General features: G+C 35.9%; 2 protein-coding genes across 2 annotated transcripts in view; one reads left to right on the top strand and one right to left on the bottom strand.

The window, feature by feature from the left end:
• Positions 1 to 10,960: 10,960 nt before the first annotated feature.
• cartl (cocaine- and amphetamine-regulated transcript-like) lies at positions 10,961 to 15,477 on the bottom strand. The gene is made up of 3 exons (XM_058077631.1): positions 15,287 to 15,477; positions 13,707 to 13,781; positions 10,961 to 11,278 (listed from the first exon to the last, which is right to left on the bottom strand). The coding sequence occupies exons 1-3, from the start codon at positions 15,422 to 15,424 to the stop codon at positions 11,171 to 11,173; spliced, it is 321 nt and encodes a 106-aa protein (XP_057933614.1). The 5' UTR covers positions 15,425 to 15,477; the 3' UTR covers positions 10,961 to 11,170.
• Positions 15,478 to 18,462: 2,985 nt separating this feature from the next.
• Positions 18,463 to 22,167, top strand: part of iqgap1 (IQ motif containing GTPase activating protein 1) — a 62,827-nt gene continuing 59,122 nt past the window's right edge. Inside the window, exon 1 of the mRNA XM_058077422.1 lies at positions 18,463 to 19,032. Within this exon, the coding sequence (XP_057933405.1) occupies positions 18,987 to 19,032 (46 nt within the window). The 5' untranslated portion in view covers positions 18,463 to 18,986. The remainder of the gene's footprint in view (positions 19,033 to 22,167) is intronic.

Raw genomic sequence — 22,167 nt, 5'->3', positions numbered from 1 at the left:
TTTAGTCGCTTATAAATAAATTGATTAATTTCCTCTAAAAAGGTTGCGCGGTGGTCGAGTGGTTAGTGCGCAGGCCTCGCAGCTAAGAGACCCGAGTTCAATTCCAACCTCGGCCATCTCTGTGTGGAGTTTGCATGTTCTCCCCGTGTTTTCATGGTGGCGCCGTTAGAAAATTGTAAACAAATGTGGCTTTACTAGAAAGTAAAGCAGAGCAGACACGCCCATATAAGGAAGTCCGCCCTCTGTGACATCACAAAAGGGCCAGTTTTACGACACCTTTTGAAACAGAGCGTTTTGAGCCATCCCAAACTTTTTTCAGGGCTCACTTCTAAATGCGCAAACCTCATTTATCGGAAACTTTGGCATCGTTTAATACGAGAATACAACATTCTAACGACATTTATAAGTCAGAAAAATGGAAAAACATAAGAGGTTCCCTTTAAGCATGTACAGTAAATTGGGTGACAATTAGCAAATTAAGGACAGCGATTAAAAAAATAGTTTTTCAACATTTTATGTTAATTTAAAAAAAAATTATTAATGTATTTTTTTGCGCACAGGCCTCACAGCGAGGAGACCCGAGTTCAATTCCACCCTCGGCCATCTCTGTGTGGAGTTTGCATGTTCTCCCCGTGTTTTCATGGTGGCGCCGTTAGAAAATTGTAAACAAATGTGGCTTTACTAGAAAGTAAAGCAGAGCAGACACGCCCATATAAGGAAGTCCGCCCTCTGTGACATCACAAAAGGGCCAGTTTTACGACACCTTTTGAAACAGAGCGTTTTGAGCCATCTCAAACTTCTTTCAGGGCTCACTTCTAAATGCGCAAACCTCATTTATCGGAAACTTTGGCATCGTTTAATACGAGAATACAACATTCTAACGACATTTATAAGTCAGAAAAATGGAAAAACATAAGAAAAAAAGCATGTACAGTAAATTGGGTGACACTTAGTAAATTAAGGACAGCGATAAAAAAAAATAGTTTTTCAACATTTTATGTTAATTTAAAAAAAATTAATGAATGTATTTTTAGCGTGCAGGCAAGAGATCCGAGTTCAATTCCACTCTCGGCCATCTCTGTGTGGAATTAATGAATTTAAGCTAAAAATAATAACTGGTTGGGCTACCCTTAGCAGCAACAACCGCAATCGAACATTTGTGATAACTTGCAGTGAGTCTCTTCAAGGAATTTTGGCTCACTCGTTTTGCAGAAATTGTTGCAATTCAGCCACATTGGAGGCTTTTCCAGCGCAGACCATCACACTCCCACCACCATATTTTACTGTATGTATGATGTTCTTTTTCTGAAATGTGGTGTTACTTTTACTCGAAATGTAATGGGACATACACTTTCCGAAATATCAACTTTTGTGTCATCGGACCACAGAGTATTTTCCCAAAGATCTTGTGGATCATCAAGAGGTTTTTTGGGCAAAATTGAGATGAGCATTAATGTTTTTCCGAGTCTCTTTCTTACGGTGGAGTCATGAACACGGACCTTAACTGAGGCGAGTGAGGCCTTCGGTTCTTTGGATGTTATTGTGGGGTCTTTTGTGACTTCTTGGATGAGTCGTCGCTGCGTTCAGCAATGTTTTGCGCCATTTTTCACTGTGGTTGGCTGGAATTCCCAAAGCTTTATCTTTCAAAGTCAGTTAATCTCAGTTAAGTCATGTTTTAACGGTTTTTCACTGTCGACCGTTTGCTAGTCTTGCGTGTCTCTACAATCAATTCATCTATGGATTTATGGCTGATTGTTATCGATCCATTTCTCTCGGTTTATTGTTCACAACCCTAGTACATAGTACTACAAGTTACTAGTACATTGGAAAAGCGTTGCTAAACTGTTATAGCTTTTCATAGCCTTCAACAAATTGGACTTTGAGAGCCAAAATGTACTTTTCCGAGCAGAGAGCGAGGTAGACGCTTATCCAAACAGACACCTGGATGACATCGGTCAATGTGACGAGTAGAAGGCCCGGGGGCGACCAGCACAGGGTCCCCCCGAGACCGCTCTGAACTTCGCTTGACCAGTGAGTCCAAATTGAAGTGATTGTTTATTTACTACAAACAATATAAGTTATATCATCTAATATAATGGGGTCTCAAACTCAATTTACTTGGGGGCCACTGGAGCTCGGGTCTGGGTGAGAATGGGCTGCATCAGGTTTTCCAAAAAAAAACAAAAAAAAAAACGCATTTATTAAAAACAAAAAAATTTAAAAAAACGTCGCTTTGGTTCCAATTTTCTACAATAAAAGCTCTGATAAAACATTCCACTGTTCTCAAATATCTTACTTTTTATTTTTCTACACAAAATAAGATGAAAAATAAATAAACAAATCAAGAATAAAGAAAACCAATCAATCAGTAATAAATAAATAAATATAATAATAATAATAACAATAAAACAACAAATAATAAAAACTTAATAAACCACATATAGTTGGTGGGTAGACAAATTATTTTTTCATATTAAAATGAACAAAGCATTATTAGAGCCCTGTAGACATGACAAAACACGACTATAGTCACATTTATACTCTTTTTATTTACAACATATTGCGCAACTGCAGGGTCTTGAGACACATGCTAACTCGCAAACTAGAGAGCTAGCCACCTAAAAGGTAGCCTCCAAGTTATTTCCTAAAGGTGGAATTGAACTCGGGTCTCCTCGCTGTGAGGCCTGTGCGCAAAAAAATACATTAATAATTTTTTTTAATTAACATAAAATGTTGAAAAAGTATTTTTTTTAATCGCTGTCCTTAATTTGCTAATTGTCACCCAATTTACTGTACATGCTTAAAGGGGACCTTTAAGTTACTTAAAAAGCCAAAAACTTACCACTTCCACACGGATAGGGAGGATAACTATTAACAGTTATTTAACCTTTAACATGAACATGAAAAATCAAAATCATTCAAATATGACTTGAACCACTGATAAAATTAATTACAACCGACCGTGTTGGAAATCCAAGGAAATACAACTGGAATAGGTGCAGATTCTGGAAGATCTATAAAGGTTTATGGTGTGTAGCTCCCCTATAGGAGTCCATAACTAAATACAAATAGCTTAAAATGAGCATTATAGGTCCAAAACAACAATTGCACACAAGCATGAGTCTTATGGAGGTGACTATAGGGATGCTATTTCATGTCTAGAGGGCTCTAATGATGTTCATTCATTCATTCCTCACGAGGGTCGCAGGGGGTGCCGGAGCCTATCCCAGCTGTCTCCGGGCAAGAGGCGGGGTACACCCTGGACTGGTGGCCAGCCAATCACAGGGCACATATAGACAAACAACCATTCACACTCACAATTTGGAGTCGCTAATTAACCTAGCATGTTTTTAGATTGTGGGAGGAGACCGGAGTACCCGGAGAAAACATGCAAACTCCACAGGGTGGGATTGAACTCGGGGTCTCCTAGCTGTGAGGTCTGCGCGCTAACCACTCGACCACCATGCAGCCCACTCTAATGATGTCAGAAACCGCATTTAGAAGGTCACAAGTAGGTTTTCTGTGCTCTAACTACGAAAATATTGCATTTATGCAACTTTGTGGAAATTCACTTATTATAGTCGAGTCTCGGAAAACGGTCGGATGGACGGTGGACTCTACGGGATCACGGTAGTGTGTTAAAATATGACTTAAATGCCCCAAGTCATCCTTGTTCTTCCCGGCAAATCGCCCATGCACGAAGACTGAAGTCCTCCTGTCACAATGAATCCCTTCACTTGCTCCGTCGTATCGACTTTCTTTCATCCGCTCTCTTAGGAAACATGTTTTTGAAATTTTCGCCTAATATGAGTAATTAACATATACATAAAAGTACATTAAAATCACTCAAAAGGATGACGCAGCTTTCATATTCCTTTATGTGGATTAACATATTAACTTTATTTTTACATTGGAAGAAACCGCTCCACACAAATGGAGTAAAATTGCGCTTTGATGATGAAGTATTCATAAGGAATACTCTGCCCTTTACTTAGGAAGCCTCGGGATAAGGACGTTCAAGTGCAGTGGATTGGTAAATAACACACACAACTTCACTCTGTCAGCCCAGCATCCTTCCGAGGCCCTCGTTGTGCGTCACCGTGAGGTAAATTAAGGGTTGTGAGTTCGGGACCTTTTTTTTTTTTTTTTTTTTTTTTTGGGTCTGCCTACACCGCTCACATTTGTGCTTAAATAATGCATGGTGTCTGTAATTACAGTGCATCTTCTCTGCTGTGTGTTTTTTTTTAAAAAAAAAAACAGTCACTTTCTAACTGTAACTCTTACTACAGACCAACCTTACCCCGGTCAGTGGGTGTTGACAAACTTGACATAGCCAAAATTGAAACCGAAAGTAGCTTTGTTTACTTGTGACTTTCACCAGAGACATGAAAATGTGCAGTAACGAAAGGTACTGCAGTTCGACTGACTTCATATTCATTCATTTCATTCATTTTCTACCGTTTATCTTCACGAGGGTTGCAGAAGGTGCTGGAGCCTATCCCAGCTGTCTTCAGACGAGAGGCGGGGTACACCCTGGACCGGTGGTCAGCCAATCACAGGGCACATATAGACAACTAAACATTATTAGAGCCCTGTAGGCATGGAATAACACCCCTATAGTCACCTTGACACTACAAATTATCCAATTGACTTAATGTGCATGTTTTTTGGAATGTGGGAGGAAACAGCCAATCACAGGGCACATATAGACAAACAACCATTCACACTCACATTCATACCTATGGACAATTTGGAGTGGCTAATTAACCTAGCATGTTTTTGGAATGTGGGAGGAAACCGGAGTACCGGGTATAAACATGCAAACTCCACACAGAGATGCCCGAGAGTGGGATTGAACTTGGGTCTCAAAGCGGTGAGGCCTGCACGCTAACCACTCATCCACCACGCAACCCAAATTTAATCATTCATTCATTCATTTTCTACCGCTTATCCTCACGAGGGTCGCAGAAGGTGCTGGAGCCTATCCCAGCTGTCTTCAGGCGAGAGGCGGGGTACACCCTGGACTGGTGGCCAGCCAATCACAGGGCACATATAGACAAACAACCATTCACACTCACATTCACAGTTTGTCAGGCAGGTATTGTAAACCGCAAAAAGTCAGTCATTACCACACAGATGAGAGCTGTTTGACGCCCCTGCGCAACCATTGAAGGAAAAACGGTGTTGCCCCCTCTGTTAAACAACTCAGGTGGGATCTCCCTTTTCATGTCAGTGATGTTGAATGACATCAGGACCATCAAGGTCATTTTTTTTCCATATTGGAGAATAAAACGTAGGTCAGGTCTGTCATTCAGTCACTGTCATCAGTGGGCATCAGTCCTGCAGTGGATGTTTCACATTATTCACGTGATCATCCACAAACGCATGATGATTGCACGCTCCTCGGAATTAAGTGCAGCGTATGTGTCTAATGTTTGTGAGAAAACATTGCCACCTTCTGGTAACTCCAACTTCAGTGGAGATGTTTTTATCACGGAGATCAACTCCACAAAAGCTAGCTCCAGCTTGCCTTGATGTCCTATAGCAGGAAAAACTTTTTTTTTATAGCAATGATTTTTTTTTTTGTCAGATTTCTTTTTTGTAAAAAAAAAAAAAAAAAATCTAAAAATTCTTTTAAAAAATCAATAAAAAAAAATCTAATAATTTTAGGGGTGACTGAAGCCCTAAAACCCTAAAATAGGCCTAATGACACTGTTCCTGTTATTGGCTGGTGACCTACAAGTCCAGAGTGTACCCCACCTCTCGCTCTAAATCACCTGGGGTAGGCTCCAGCATACCCCCACCACTCTGAGAAAGTCTATTCCCACTTGGTGGAGGAGTTGCAAAGTACCCTGGTGCAGAACTAGAACACGTTGGCGGGATCATGATGTCTCTGAGGATGCAGGAAACACCCATATGCAAAAAAAATGTAAGTCAATAATAATAATAATTATAACTGGGTGGCACGGCGGTCGAGTGGTTAGCGCGCAGACCTGACAGCGAGGAGACCAGGGTCCAATTCCACCCTTCGGCCATCTCTGTGTGGAGTTTGCATGTTCTCCCCGTGCATGCGTGGGTTTTCTCCGGGTACTCCGGTTTCCACCCACATTCCAAAAAAAAAACATGCTAGGTTAATTAGCGACTCCAAATTGTCCATAGGTATGAATGTGAGTGTGAATGGTTGGTTGACTAAAATGATTAAAATGATTGGAAACATACATAAAATAAATGTAATCGTCTATATCGCGATAGGAATATATATATATATATATATATATATATATATATGTAGATTCACAATGAATTGTTTAGAAAACTGAAATTTTTTAACACTTTAAAGTCTTCCGGAAAAGAAAAAAAAAATTAAAAAAAATAAAAATAAAAAATAAAAATAAAATTTTTTTAAAAAAAATTAAAAAAAAAAATATATATATATATATATATATATATATATATTTATGAACAGCTTCAAATCACATAGAACACGTGACTGAAACTCTTATTTACCTAACAGCATGAAAACATTTGAATCACACTTAAACCTTGCTTTATTATTATGAGCGACGAGGGATTGCGTTCGAAGACACCACGTAATTTAAGAACGAATCCAAGTTTCAGTTCATTTCCCGAGCTTTCCAAGCATATTAAAATCCCCCCATTCGTACTTACTTCGCGATAGGAATATCCACTTATTTTTCTTTCTTAGTCTTTACGTTTATTCAGACCACATATTCGCACATCATAAAACGGTAGTGTGATGCTCGGAGTGTCCCTGAATTACGGGCACATCTCGCGGTAACAACAATCAGGAAGTCCCGAGGCTGAACGGACGAGAGACGATTATGTGAGTTAAAAACATACATATACTATATATATATATATATATATTATATACGTAGTGTTGGAATTGAAGTATACAGGAGGTATCACGACTCTTATGAGCATATAAATAAACAAATTGAGAAGTATTCGTGATACACAATCGCTTACTGTTGAAAGTAAAGAACAGGAATGCGACACACGGGAATAAGCTAATTTCCTGGCAGCTTATAGTACCGATAAAGTATTCTTTACTGCTAATCTTATCTGTAGTAGTTATTTGTTGTTTAGGTCAGAATGATAGGGGGTCAATACTTGTTGTGTACATAAAAATATGTATATGTACAAAGTAGTTGTTGTTGGCTGAATATAGGCTGCATATAGGCTGAATTTTCCCCCCCATTCCATTGTTGTTAATGAAAACAAAAGCATCCAGCTGTGACTAAATCCATGGTTTTCCCAAATGGAAACATATCCGCTTCGCCGGCAGATGTGTGCTCCTCATTTCTCCCCAGAGGCGCAATCCGCCAAACCATGAAAGACTGAAGAGCTCATTTGAAGCTCCTTTGGGCTTTACGCTGCAGACAGAAGACAAATAGCAGCCTGGTGTTGTCCTGAGGCAAAGTGGACTGTAATCAAAAACGGGTCAATAGCCGACAAGTTTGCTGTGCTGCTCAGAATTAGCTCCTTGTATTTGCCAAGGAAATTTGGTTTAGTGTTCAAGTCATATTTGACTGGCTGTAAAAAAAAAAAGAATGATTTTGTGTCTGTCTTCTGGTGTGCCACAGGGATCCATTCTTGGTCCATTACTGTTTTTATTTGTAGAAAAATATATAGAAAACCTACTTACGACCTTCTAAATACAGTTTCTAACATCATTAGAGCCCTGTAGACATGAAATAACATCCCTATAGTCACGCAAGAAGACCCATGCGTGTGTGCAATTGTTTTGGACCTATAATGCTAATTTTAAGCTATTTGTATTTAGTTATGGAGTCCTATAGGGGAGCTACACACCATAAGGTTTCCTTGTATTTGCCTGTTGCGTCCTGTAAAAAAAAAATTAATAATTATAACACAAAATATTCATTTTGTGTTCAATTAACTGTATTTTACATTTATTTTATGTATGTTTCCAATCATTTTAATCATTTTCTTTGGGGAAAAATGACTGAATTTCATGGTGCCTGCCATGTTTGTGTTTGTAGCATGTCGCAAATAATATGATTTTTTTGTAATAATAATTGTAATTGTAATAATAATAATAATTTTTATTATTTTATAATAATTTATATAAAATTTTTTCATTATTTTTAAAATTATTAAAAACAAAATAAAGTTTTAAGTAATTTCAAGACATTGACGTTCTGCTCCAATTTCAGCTCAACATTTGCAATAAGTTGTAATGATTACACTAAGTCACAAGTGCAGATTGGCAATAATTTCCAAGATATAATATTGGGTCAAAATCAAAATCGGAAATGTATGCGAAATAAGGGGCTGCACGATAGAAAAGTGGTTAGCACGTAGGCCACACAGCTAGGAGACTCGAGTTCAATTCCACCCTCCAAACCGTTTTCTTACTCCGGTTTCCTTCCACATTCCAAAAACATGCTAGGTTAATTAAGTCACAACCTACTTACGACCTTCTAAATACAGTTTCTAACATCATTAGAGCCCTCTAGACATGAAATAACATCCCTATAGTCACCTTCATAAGAGTAAAGAAGACTCGTGTGTGTGCAATTGTTGTTTTGGACCTATAATGCTAATTTTAAGCTATTTGTATTTAGTTATGGAGTCCTATAGGTGAGCTACACACCATAAGGTTTCCTTGTATTTGCCTGTTGCGTCCTGTAAAAAAAAATTAATAATTAACTGTTCAATTAACTGTATTTTACATTTATTTTATGTATGTTTCCAATCATTTTAATCATTTTCTTTGGGGAAAAATGACTGAATTTCATGGTGCCTGCCATGTTTGTGTTTGTAGCATGTCGCAAATAATATGATTTTTTTGTAATAATAAATTGTAATAATAATAATAATTATTATTATTATTTTATAATAATTTATATTAAAATTTCTCATTATTTTTAAAATTATTAAAAACAAAATAAAGTTTTAAGTAATTTCAAGACATTGACGTTCTGCTCCAATTTCAGCTCAACATTTGCAATAAGTTGTAATGATTACACTGATTGGCAATAGTTTCCAAGATATAATATTGGGTCAAAATCGGAAATGTATGCGAAATAAGGGGCCGCGCGGTAGTAAAGTGGTTAGCACGTAGGCCACACAGCTAGGAGACTCGAGTTCAATTCCACCCTCGGCCGTTTTCTTACTCCGGTTTCCTCCCACATTCCAAAAACATGCTAGGTTAATTAATTAGCGACTCCAAATTGTCCATAGGTATGAATGTGAGTGTGAATGGTTGTTTGTCTATATGAGCCCTGTGATTGGCTAATTTTTTTTTTTTTAATTTTTTTTCTCGTTATCCTCTTAATGAGCAAACTGTATGAACATAATTAAAAAACAATTCCGAGTGCATGAATCAGTTCAAAACAAGGTATAAACTAGCAATTAAAGAATTAGCCGTGTTATTTTCCCGAGACACATGGAGAAAAACATAGGAATGTTTAATGTGTTGTGGAAAAACAAACGGCTTTTCCATTTTCGAGCCTCTGAGCCATGAAAGTTTATGACAGTAATCCATCTTGTACATCTTGTGGGTAAAAAAAAAACGTAGGATTGGGTTTGTAGTTTCTTGTCTTGAAGCGGCGCCGTGGCATCAATGAGGGGAAATGATATTGCCTCGGCGCAATTCTTTAGTGAATGATGACAATAACAGTTATTATTATTCATTCATTCATTTTCTACCTGCTTTTCGTCATCGAGCGTCGCGGGGGGTGCTGGAGCCTATCCCAGCTGTCTTCCGGCGAGAGGCGGGGTACACCCTGGACTGGTGGCCAGTAATATTAGTGTAATAGTAGTGTAATATTTGTCTAATATTAATAATAATAACAAAATAATAATAATAATAATAATCACTAGCAAGATCTCGTAGTGTATATACTGGTCATATAGTATTTCATTTCATATTTTACATTATCTTGTAAACTGTATTCGTATACAGCTGCATGGCTGCAGTGGGGACCCGAGTTCAAGTCCGAGTACACCCTGGACTGGTGGCCAGCCAATCACAGGGCACACATCGACTATAATATAATATATATAATAATAATATATAATATATAAAAAAATATATTTTTTCTTTTTTAAAATAATATATATATATATAATATTAATAATAATTTATTATTAATTAATAATAATTAATATAATATATATTGTATATAATATAATATGTATAATAATAATATATAATATGAGGAAAAGCGGTAGAAAATTAATGAATGAATAATAGATAAAAAATATATATTTTTCTTTTTTTAAATAATATATATTATAATATTAATAATAATTAATATAATATATATTGTATATAATATAATATGTATAATAATATATAATATGAGGAAAAGCGGTAGAAAATGAATGAATGAATAATATATACAAATGTATTTTTTTCTTTTTTTTAAAATAATATATATATATTATAATATTAATAATAATTTATAATATAATATATATTGTATATAATATAATATGTATAATAATAATATATAATATGAGGAAAAGTGGTAGAAAATATATGAATGAATATATAATATGTAAAAAATATTATTATATTATTTTTTATTTTTTTTTATTATATATTATTTTTTATTTTTTTAAAAATAATTTTTAAACACTTGAAAGTCTTCCAGAAAAATGTAAAATAAGAAAAATTCTGATCCTCCACAGGAATAATATCCAACGGTGGAGCAACCATGTTTTTGCAGCTCCAGCAGAATCGGAGAGGATGTTTTTTTAAAAAATGAAAATTAAAATATGGGTTAAATTCATGAAACTATTAAAAAAGGGACGGCGCTGGGAAAGAATGGCAAAATACCAGTAAAGATGGTGGGAGGGTTTAACTGGGTCAAAAGTGGTGGAAAATTGTCCTCATTTTTAAAAGCAAAATGTTGGCCAATATGGCTCCCTTGTATGTTATGTTTTGTTTATTGAAGTCAGGCATCCCAAGCAAATCCAAACAACCTTGATGGTAAGTCTCTTTATTGAACGTGATGCATTTACATGCAACGTGTAAAGTGTACTCGCCACACATCCATGCCTCATGGGAAAAAAAAACAAAAAAAAAACAACCATGCGTAACATAAGTCAAAACCTGTGGAGGCTAGGAATGGACTGTGTATCCCGACTAAGGATTCCTACAGGCGAGTGGCGTTCAAATGCACTTGAGCAGGTAGGAGTTGCAGTTGGCTCCTCTGCCGCAGTCGCAGAGCTTTCCGATCCGTGGGCCGAACTTCATGGCACAGCGGTCGCCGATCCCACACTAGGGAGGAAAACGGGGACACGCTCATCGACCAAAACTATGACAACGTTCTTTGACCATATGCTCCATTCATGTACCCTGTTTTCTGGAATGGTGACTTATTGAAATGGATCATTTGACACCTCGGAACACGGGGTGTCCAAATTGTGGGTCAAAAATTTAAAAATTAGCAGTAAGTTTACAAAACTGAAGTCAGAATATGAAGAGAAAAGTTAATAAATGACTCTAATTGTTATAATTGCAATACATCATCAGTTGGCTGAAACAAATTTTTTATTTTAATTTAAATTTTTATAATTAAATTTTATAATAATAATAATTATTATTATTATTTTAATTTTATAATAATGTATATAATTTTTTTCATTATTTTTTTAAATTATTTAAAACAAAAGAAAGTTGTAATTTCATCAAATTACCTCCTTTCATTTTTCACTATGTGGAAAAACTTAGCACGCCCCTGCTCTACACTCTCATGTTAGCTTAACATTGACATTCTGCTCCAATTTCAGCTCAACATTTGCAATAAGTTGTAATTATTACACTAAGTCACAAGTGCAGATTGGCAATAGTTTCCAAGATATAATATTGGGTCAAAATCAGAAATGTATGCGAAATAAGGGTGGTTAGCAAGCAGGCCACACAGCTAGGAGACTCGAGTTCAATTCCACCCTCGGCCATTTCCGGGTACTCCGGTTTCCTCCCACATTCCAAAAACATGCTAGGTTAATTAGCGACTCCAAATTGTCCATAGGTATGAATGAGAGTGTGAATGGTTGTTTGTCTATATGTGCCCTGTGATTGGCTAATTTTCTTTCTTTATTAATTAATTCATTCATTTTTTAAATTTATTTTATCAAATTAATTTTTACACTTTTAAGTCATTTTTACTTTTATATTTTGTCATGATTCCATTATTTTATTTTATCAACCATGGTTGTTTGTCTATATGAGCCCTGTGATTGGCTAATTTTCTTTCTTTATTAATTAATTAATTCATTTTTTAAATTTATTTTATCAAATTATTGTTTTTACACTTTTAAGTCATTTTTACTTTTATATTTTGTCATGATTCCATTATTTTATTTTATCAACCATGGTTGTTTGTCTATGTGAGCCCTGTGATTGGCTAATTTTCTTTCTTTATTAATTAATTTATTTATTTATTTATTTATTTATTTATTTTATCAAATTAATTTTTACACTTCTAAGTCATTTTTACTTTCATATTTTGTCATGATTCCATTATTTTATTTTATCAACCATGGTTGTTTGTCTATATGAGCCCTGTGATTGGCTAATTTTCTTTCTTTATTAATTAATTAATTCATTTTTTAAATTTATTTGATCAAATTATTGTTTTTACACTTTTAAGTCATTTTTACTTTTATATTTTGTCATGATTCCATTATTTTTATTTTATCGACCATGGTTGTTTGTCTATGTGAGCCCTGTGATTGGCTAATTTTCTTTCTTTATTAATTTATTAATTTATTAATTTATTTATTTATTTATTTATTTATTTATTTATTTATTTATTTATTTATTTATTTATTTATTTATTTATTTATTTATTTATTTATTTATTTTATCAAATTAATTTTTACACTTTTAAGTCATTTTTACTTTCATATTTCGTCATGATTCCATTATTTTATTTTATCAACCATGGTTGTTTGTCTATATGAGCCCTGTGATTGGCTAATTTTCTTTCTTTATTAATTAATTAATTTATTTATTTATTTATTTATTTATTTATTTATTTATTTTATCAAATTAATTTTTACACTTTTAAGTCATTTTTACTTTCATATTTCGTCATGATTCCATTATTTTATTTTATCAACCATGGTTGTTTGTCTATATGAGCCCTGTGATTGGCTGGCCACCAGGCCGGCCACCCCCGCCTCTCGGCCCGAAGACAGCTGGGATAGGCTCCAGCACCCGCCGCGACCCTCGTGAGGATAATCGGTAAAAAAAAAGAATAAATGAATCAGACTTTCTTGGAAACTACAAGACAGATAATTATAAGCAGCTGGTGGCAAACCTCCTGAAGTCCTACAAATGAAAGGTAAGTATCTGTATCAGCGTAATTAATAATGACCTTGCATTCACTGGGTATTGGATCAATACCGGAATTAGTTGTATCGCCCAACCCCTAATGGAACTTTCTTAATAAGAACAGGACAAGAGAATTGAAACACTTCCTTTCCGAGTCAGCTCATTTGAGTCGGATAGCAATCTAGTGTATGGAACTCCGGAATTGCGGCAAGAAAATACGGTTATTGGCTTTTGCGTTAATTGGAGCTACACACTTGCTTTAGTCAACAGCGATACATCGCACAAAGCTAGCATGGACCCCCGGGTGTATCATTAGCATCAGCGATAATATATATATATAATATATATGTATAATATATATAGTTACCAGCGGGATGCTGCCTCTCTTCTCCGTGGAAACCCGGTTATGCACCTTGCCCAGTAAAACCTCCAGCGCTTCCACCTGCTCGGCAAAAAACACACGTCAACACACGTTACTTCATATCTTATTTTTTTACATTTTATATTAGTATTTGTTGCATTTCTTATGGAAAGAAGGTGCAAAATATTTTCACAAATTTCACATAAATTTAAATTAGGCACTGGATTAAATAAATACTTCACTCATCTTCAAACGGGAATATTTTTTTTCCATTTTTTTATGATTTTACAGTGTTGTGTGATGTTTTTAAATAGAGAAAAATACTTTAATTCCTAATTTTATATCTAGTTTGAATCAATTTCGGGGTCATATCTGCACAATATCATCTATAATAATATTATTAATACCACTAGTACTACTAGTACTACTACTACTGTTTACACTAATACAGTTTTTTTTCCACATGTAACCAAAAAAGTGTCATTCACCCATTATAGCAATCATGTCATTGACAAAATAATGTGTCCAAAAAATAAGAAATAAAACCATCATTAAAAATCATTTAATTTTTTTTAATTTCTGGAGGTTAAAAATATATAAATATGATAAAAAAATAATTTCATATAATTTAATAATTATTATTAAAATTAAAATATTCCTGTATGCAAGCAATAATAAACTAACAAAATTAAAATGTAATGTTTATAGCTCTGATTGTATGTGTGTGTGTGTGTGTGTCCAAAAAAATAAGAAATAAAACCATCATCAAAATCATTTAATTTTTTTTAATTTCTGGAGGTTAAAAAATATATAAATATGATTTTTTTAAAAATCATATAATTTAATAATTATTATTAAAATTAAAATATTCCTGTATACAAGCAATAATAAACTAACAAAATTAAAATGTAATGTTTATAGCTCTGATTGTATATATATATGTGTGTGTGCGTGTGTCCAAAAAAATAAGAACTAAAACCATCATCAAAATCATTTAATTTTTTTAAATTAATGGAGGTTAAAAAAATATAAATATGATTTTTAAAATAATTTCATATAATTTAATAATTATTACTAAAATTTAAATATTCCTGTATAGAAGCAAATAATAAACTAACAAAATTAAAATGTAATGTTTATAGCTCTGATTGTATGTGTGTGTGTGTCCAAAAAAATAAGAAATAAAACCATCATCAAAATCATTTAATTTCTTTTAATTTCTGGAGGTTAAAAAAATATAAATATGATTTTTTAAAAAATCATATAATTTAATAATTATTATTAAAATTAAAATATTCCTGTATACAAGCAATAATAAACTAACAAAATTAAAATGTAATGTTTATAGCTGGTATGATTCTCGCTTAGGGTGCGAGAGGTCCCGAGTTCAATTCCCGGACAAGTCCTCCCTGTCCTTGGACCTTATTATTGCAAATTTCCCCACTGAGGGACGAATAAAGGCATATCTTAATCTTAGATACAGGAAAGTACACCAACAGCAATAATAATCATACTAATAATACGTGATAAAAACGTGACAAAAACAATACAGAAAGTACACGTCTGTGTACATGACGGCTACTGACCAGTTCTCGGTCTGCCGCTGGTTCGTTTCTGTCCACTTCCAAGTCCTCAGCAGAAACCTCCTGGGACGTCTGGCCGCGACAAAGGACGGCCAGCAGGCTGACCATCAGCACTCCGCGGAAAACAGAGGAACTCTCCATGGTTCTGGCAAGTGCGCCTATATATATATATATATATATATAAAGCGTATATAAAGGAGGAGAAGCGGTGACAAGATGAGTGGAGCTTCACAAGTTCTCAGCAGGTTCACGTCCACGGGATCATTGCTGCCCTCTTATAAGGACCTATGGCCCCGCCCGGAAGGGGGCCACTGCGACAGGTTTGGAGCAGCATGCTGAAAAGTCCCTGGACTGATCGCCAGCCAATCACAGGGCACATATACACTGTAAAAAACAAAAAAAAAACCGTAGTTTTAACGGCTGTGGTTGCCAGAATAATCCTGTAAAAATGACAATAGAAATGTAAACAGTCTTACAGGCTAAACTGTACATTTTACAGTTTAAATGTTGATTTTAGTTTAATTTTATGTTAAGTCAGGGTTGTCCAAAGTTGGTGTGCAGCTTGTTTTTTTATTGGCCTATATAACAGCAAAAAATTGGAGGAAAATAGAGAAAAAAGGTGTAATGAAAATAAGTTGAACTGGTAAGACTAATCTAATAAATATAATAATAATAATAATAATAGAGAATTATATATATATATTATAATTCTAATGTAATAAATATAATAATAATAGAGAATTATACATATAATATTCTATTATTATTATATTTGTATTATTATATATAATATTATATATACTATCATATAATTATATTTGTTATATTAGAATTATATATACATAATATAATAAATATAACAATAATAGAGAATTATATGTATATAATTATAATATATATAATATAATAAATATACTAATACTAATATAATAAATATAATAATAATAGAGAATTATATATATATAATTCTCTATTATTATTATATTTATTATTATATTTATTTATTATTTATTGTCAAAACTACGAGTTTTTTACAGGGTGTGTCCTACATTAAAATAAATTTATACAATAAAATGAAAATTAAATTATATATATATATAATTCTATTCTATTATTATTATATTTATGTTATATATATAAATATATATAATATAATATATATTATATATATAAAGATAATTATATATATATATATAAAATTTAATTTTCATTTTATTGTTTTAATTTATTTTAATGTAGGACACACCCGATAAAAAGTCGTAGTTTTGACATTCTAAATTCTGTGATATGCATCTTGCAGGTATTGAACACTTTTTAAATAGAGGTTTACAAATGAAAAAGAAAATGTAGATTGTCTCTGTGTAATTTCACAGCTTCCTCTGAGATGGATTTATTATGTTTTGGCCTTTGGGTACAGTAACAGATTAAATCCACCAGGTTTCACTTGATGCCGCACCCATCACATTAGAATCCATGATAATTGCTATCATCAATTACCCGATACAAGAAATACAAACCTGGAAGCGACAGAACAGCACATCTCCGTCTTTAATGCCAAGGATGTGCTGTGCTGAGGAAAAGGCAGGAAGCAGAACTGGTAAGGTAGGCAGAGATGATGATTCTGAGGTTCTCATTGGGAGTGACCAGGATGGATAGGATCAGGAACGAGTACATCAGAGGGACATTACATGTTAGAGGCCCTTTATCTCCAAGGCCTCTAACATGTTGAGGTTCTCATTGGGAGTGACCAGGATGGATAGGATCAGGAATGAGTACATCAGAGGGACATTACATGTTAGAGGCCCTTTATCTCCAAGGCCTGTAACATGTTGAGGTTCTCATTGGGAGTGACCAGGATGGATAGGATCAGAAACGAGTACATCAGAGGGACATTACATGTTGAGGTTCTCATTGGGAGTGACCAGGATGGATAGGATCAGGAACGAGTACATCAGAGAGACATTACATGTTAGAGGTCCTTTATCTCCAAGGCCTGTAACATGTTGAGGTTCTCATTGGGAGTGACCAGGATGGATAGGATCAGGAACGAGTACATGCATAGACCTCTAACATGTAATGTCCCTCTGATGTACTCGTTCCTGATCCTATCCATCCTGGTCACTCTCAATGGTCTTCTCTGTCCACAACGTCCACAGTCTTGAAGTCCTGATGGAGTTTTGCTGTGACATATGTCTTGTTTCCCCCGTATAAAAGCACGTTTCCTGTCCCTTCACATTGGAATTTGATGCATTTGAGTATGCTTGGAAAATACATGCACACTAAAAACATGTGAATTCAACCTAAATGGCGTGGTGTCCTGGCGACCATTCCAGGGTTGGGTAGTCTCCACCCTTTGCGAGTATAAGCAGCATAGAAAATGGATGAACGGATGGCGTGGTGTCTTTGAACGCAACCCCTCATTGCTCATAATAACATGGTTAAAGTATGATTCAAATGCTATATGATATTATTAAATAAACTCATGTTAGGTAAATAGTTTTTCAGACATGTGCTATCTTTTAGCTTTATTTAAATATTCGTTAAAAGTTAATTTGGAGCTGTTAATACATAAACGTATATAATATATATACAAATAATATAATTATGTGATAAATACATAATAAAATCCAGTACAAATTTAGCATATCTCAGACATACTGTAGTTGCAAATGGTGATTAATCATGACTACTTAATTTAAAAAACGTGATTAATTTGATTAAAACTTGTAATTATTGCACAGCCCTAATATACGCATATATGAGCAGCCGGAGAAAATGATTTTGGGTTGAAAAAAAATGATGCAAAAACAAATTCATCCATAAACAACTCATACTTAATTTATTTTCCTGTATTTATTTATTTAATTTATTTATTTTCCTGTATTTATTTATTATTTTTTTATTTTTTTATTTTTTTATTTTTTTATTTTTTTTATTTTTTATTTTATTTATTTTATTTATTTTATTTATTTAATGCAGGCTCAGGCGTCCTAGTACCCTCCCCCATCAGGTGTGCCGTGAGGAATTATCCAATATCACTTTTTTTTTTTTAAGTAACTATTATTAATTTAATATTATGTCGAGTGTCAGTGGTGTAATGTAATACTCGTCCGTGTGGCAACACGTACCTGATTGTTTCGTTCCTCCGATATACTTAAAGTGATGCACGTGAGAAGTCGTGTTGACAGTCATGGCGGAGTTTTTAAAAAGGAATTAAAACAATTATTATATTGGAATTAAATGTACTGTACAAAGTGTCATTTTGTAACATTTTTCGTTAGCCGGAAGAATTTTTCCAATGTAAAAAAAACCGTGTCGTGGCTCAGAAAAGGTTGAAAAAACTGCTTCAGACAACTAGCGTTGACTCAGTTAGCCTAGCTAGTTCAGTTTATGCGTTGCTATACCTACATCGGACAGCAGGGGGCGCCGCCGCCTTCATGTTAACCGTGCAGAAGCTCGCAAGACCTCCGTTTCCTGAAACGCATACTTCTGGATTAGGAAGAACACACCCAGTGACATCAGTGAAGTTTGAAGAAGAAGAAGAAGAAAAAAAAGTTCCAACTGTAAGTGTGCAGAGAAGAAGCAACAGGACCAAAGGGGTCCTGGTCGGAATTCTTTGGATATAAGGCGGGTTTTTTGGGGGGCGGTTGGCGGTTGTTTATTCGTCAAGTGTACTTTAAAGGTGGAGTTTTTTTTTTTGAAGATGTCAACTTCAGACGAGACAGACGGGCCGAGGCCGCGATATGGATGTAAGTTGTCATTCTGTTTTTCCATATGCTAAACTGGCGCCTATTTTCCGGAAATGATTGTTTTACGATGTTGGCGTAAAACGCCCACTCAAACTTTGAAGGTGTCTTTGATGATTTTTTTTAACACACCCTAACTAGATCATGGCAGCACGGTTACAACCTCATGCTAACTTCCGCATTTTTTTTTTATTTTATTTTGAAATGATAACATTCCAACATGTACACACAGTGAGGCCTTCTTCCTGTCTTGAAGTGACTCGAGCTAGCTAAGCTATGAAGAAAACTTTTAGTCAATATAAATACGCACTTATTGAAGAAGTTTCTAGAAGTAATGTGCGTTTAAGCAACAAAAACAGCCGGAGGCGTCATGGAGGAAGTATACGTGATGCCACACAGCAGGAGGGGGGGGGGGGTCCAAACTTTATCTACTGTAAGACAAATACTTAATGTAGTATTACTACGTGGCTTATTTGATTCAGACACGCTGAACAAGTTATATTACACAACATCACGTGGTTATATTTGCATATTCAACATGTCAGAGAAGGAGTAGAAAGAAGCTTGTTCAATCTTGCACCCCTTTTCAATGTTTACAGTGGTTTCTTCCACATTTGCCCTTCAGAAGCCACAGTCCTGCTAATAAGCAACAAGACAACTAAAATGAAAGGAAAAGTATGCAAAACTGTGGTGAGACCAGCCATGTTGTTTGGTCTAAAGAGGAAAAGACAGGAAGCAGAAGTGGAGGGAGCAGAGATGATGATGTTGAGGTTCTCATTGGGAGTGACCAGGATGGATAGGATCAGGAACGAGTACATCAGAGGGACATTCCATGTTAGAGACAGTGTGGTCCAAACTCACCGTTGGTCTTCTCTGTCCACAACGTCCACAGTCTTGAACTTTATCTCCAAGGCCTCTAACATGTTGAGGTTCTCATTGGGAGTGACCAGGATGGACAGGATCAGGAACGAGTACATCAGAGGGACATTACATGTTAGAGGCCCTTTATCTCCAAGGCCTCTAACATGTTGAGGTTCTCATTGGGAGTGACCGGGATGGATAGGATCAGGAACAAGTACATCAGAGGGCCATTACATGTTGAGGTTCTCATTGGGAGTGACCAGGATGGATAGGATCAGGAACGAGTACATCAGAGGGACATTACATGTTAGAGGCCCTTTATCTTCAAGGTCTCTAACATGTTTAGGTTCTCATTGGGAGTGACCGGGATGGACAGGATCAGGAACGAGTACATCAGAGGGACATTACATGTTAGAGGCCCTTTATCTCCAAGGCCTCTAACATGTTTAGGTTCTCATTGGGAGTGACCAGGATGGATAGGATCAGGAACAGGTACATCAGAGGGCCATTACATGTTGAGGTTCTCATTGGGAGTGACCAGGATGGATAGGATCAGGAACGAGTACATCAGAGAGACATTACATGTTAGAGGCCCTTTATCTCCAAGGCCTCTAACATGTTGAGGTTCTCATTGGGAGTGACCGGGATGGATAGGATCAGGAACAAGTACATCAGAGGGCCATTACATGTTGAGGTTCTCATTGGGAGTGACCAGGATGGATAGGATCAGGAACGAGTACATCAGAGGGACATTACATGTTAGAGGCCCTTTATCTTCAAGGTCTCTAACATGTTTAGGTTCTCATTGGGAGTGACCGGGATGGACAGGATCAGGAACGAGTACATCAGAGGGACATTACATGTTAGAGGCCCTTTATCTCCAAGGCCTCTAACATGTTTAGGTTCTCATTGGGAGTGACCAGGATGGATAGGATCAGGAACAGGTACATCAGAGGGCCATTACATGTTGAGGTTCTCATTGGGAGTGACCAGGATGGATAGGATCAGGAACGAGTACATCAGAGAGACATTACATGTTAGAGGCCCTTTATCTCCAAGGCCTCTAACATGTTGAGGTTCTCATTGGGAGTGACCAGGATAGATAGGACCAGGAACGAGTACATCAGAGGGACATTACATGTTAGAGGCCCTTTATCGCCAAGGCCTCTAACATGTTGAGGTTCTCACTGGGAGTGACCAGGATGGACAGGATCAGGAACGAGTACATCAGAGGGACATTACATGTTAGAGGCCCTTTATCTCCAAGGCCTCTAACATGTTGAGGTTCTCATTGGGAGTGACCGGGATGGATAGGATCAGGAACAAGTACATCAGAGTGACATTACATGTTAGAGTCCCTTTATCTCCAAGGCCTCTAACATGTTGAGGTTCTCATTGGGAGTGACCAGGATGGATAGGATCAGGAACAAGTACATCAGAGGGCCATTACATGTTGAGATTCTCATTGGGAGTGACCGGGATGGACAGGATCAGGAACGAGTACATCAGAGAGACATTACATGTTAGAGGCCCTTTATCTCCAAAGACCTCTAGCATGTTGAGGTTCTCATTGGGAGTGACCAGGATGGATAGGATCAGGAACAAGTACATCAGAGGGCCATTACATGTTGAGGTTCTCATTGGGAGTGACCAGGATGGATAGGATCAGGAACGAGTACATCAGAGGGACATTACATGTTAGAGGCCCTTTATCTCCAAGGCCTCTAACATGTTGAGGTTCTCATTGGGAGTGACCAGGATGGATAGGATCAGGAACAAGTACATCAGAGGGCCATTACATGTTGAGGTTCTCATTGGGAGTGACCGGGATGGATAGGATCAGGAACAAGTACATCAGAGGGCCATTACATGTTGAGGTTCTCATTGGGAGTGACCAGGATGGACAGGATCAGGAACGAGTACATCAGAGAGACATTACATGTTAGAGGCGCTTTATCTCCAAGGCCTCTAACATGTTGAGGTTCTCATTGGGAGTGACCGGGATGGACAGGATCAGGAACGAGTACATCAGAGGGACATTACATGTTAGAGGCCCTTTATCTTCAAGGTCTCTAACATGTTTAGGTTCTCATTGGGAGTGACCGGGATGGACAGGATCAGGAACAAGTACATCAGAGGGCCATTACATGTTGAGGTTCTCATTGGGAGTGACCGGGATGGACAGGATCAGGAACGAGTACATCAGAGGGACATTACATGTTAGAGGCCCTTTATCTCCAAGGCCTCTAACATGTTTAGGTTCTCATTGGGAGTGAC

Source organism: Doryrhamphus excisus, chromosome 7 (genome assembly GCF_030265055.1).
Source record: "Doryrhamphus excisus isolate RoL2022-K1 chromosome 7, RoL_Dexc_1.0, whole genome shotgun sequence".
Lineage (NCBI taxonomy): Eukaryota > Metazoa > Chordata > Actinopteri > Syngnathiformes > Syngnathidae > Doryrhamphus > Doryrhamphus excisus.
Note: the sequence above shows the minus strand (reverse complement) of the source record. Positions and strands in the feature narration are given on the sequence as shown.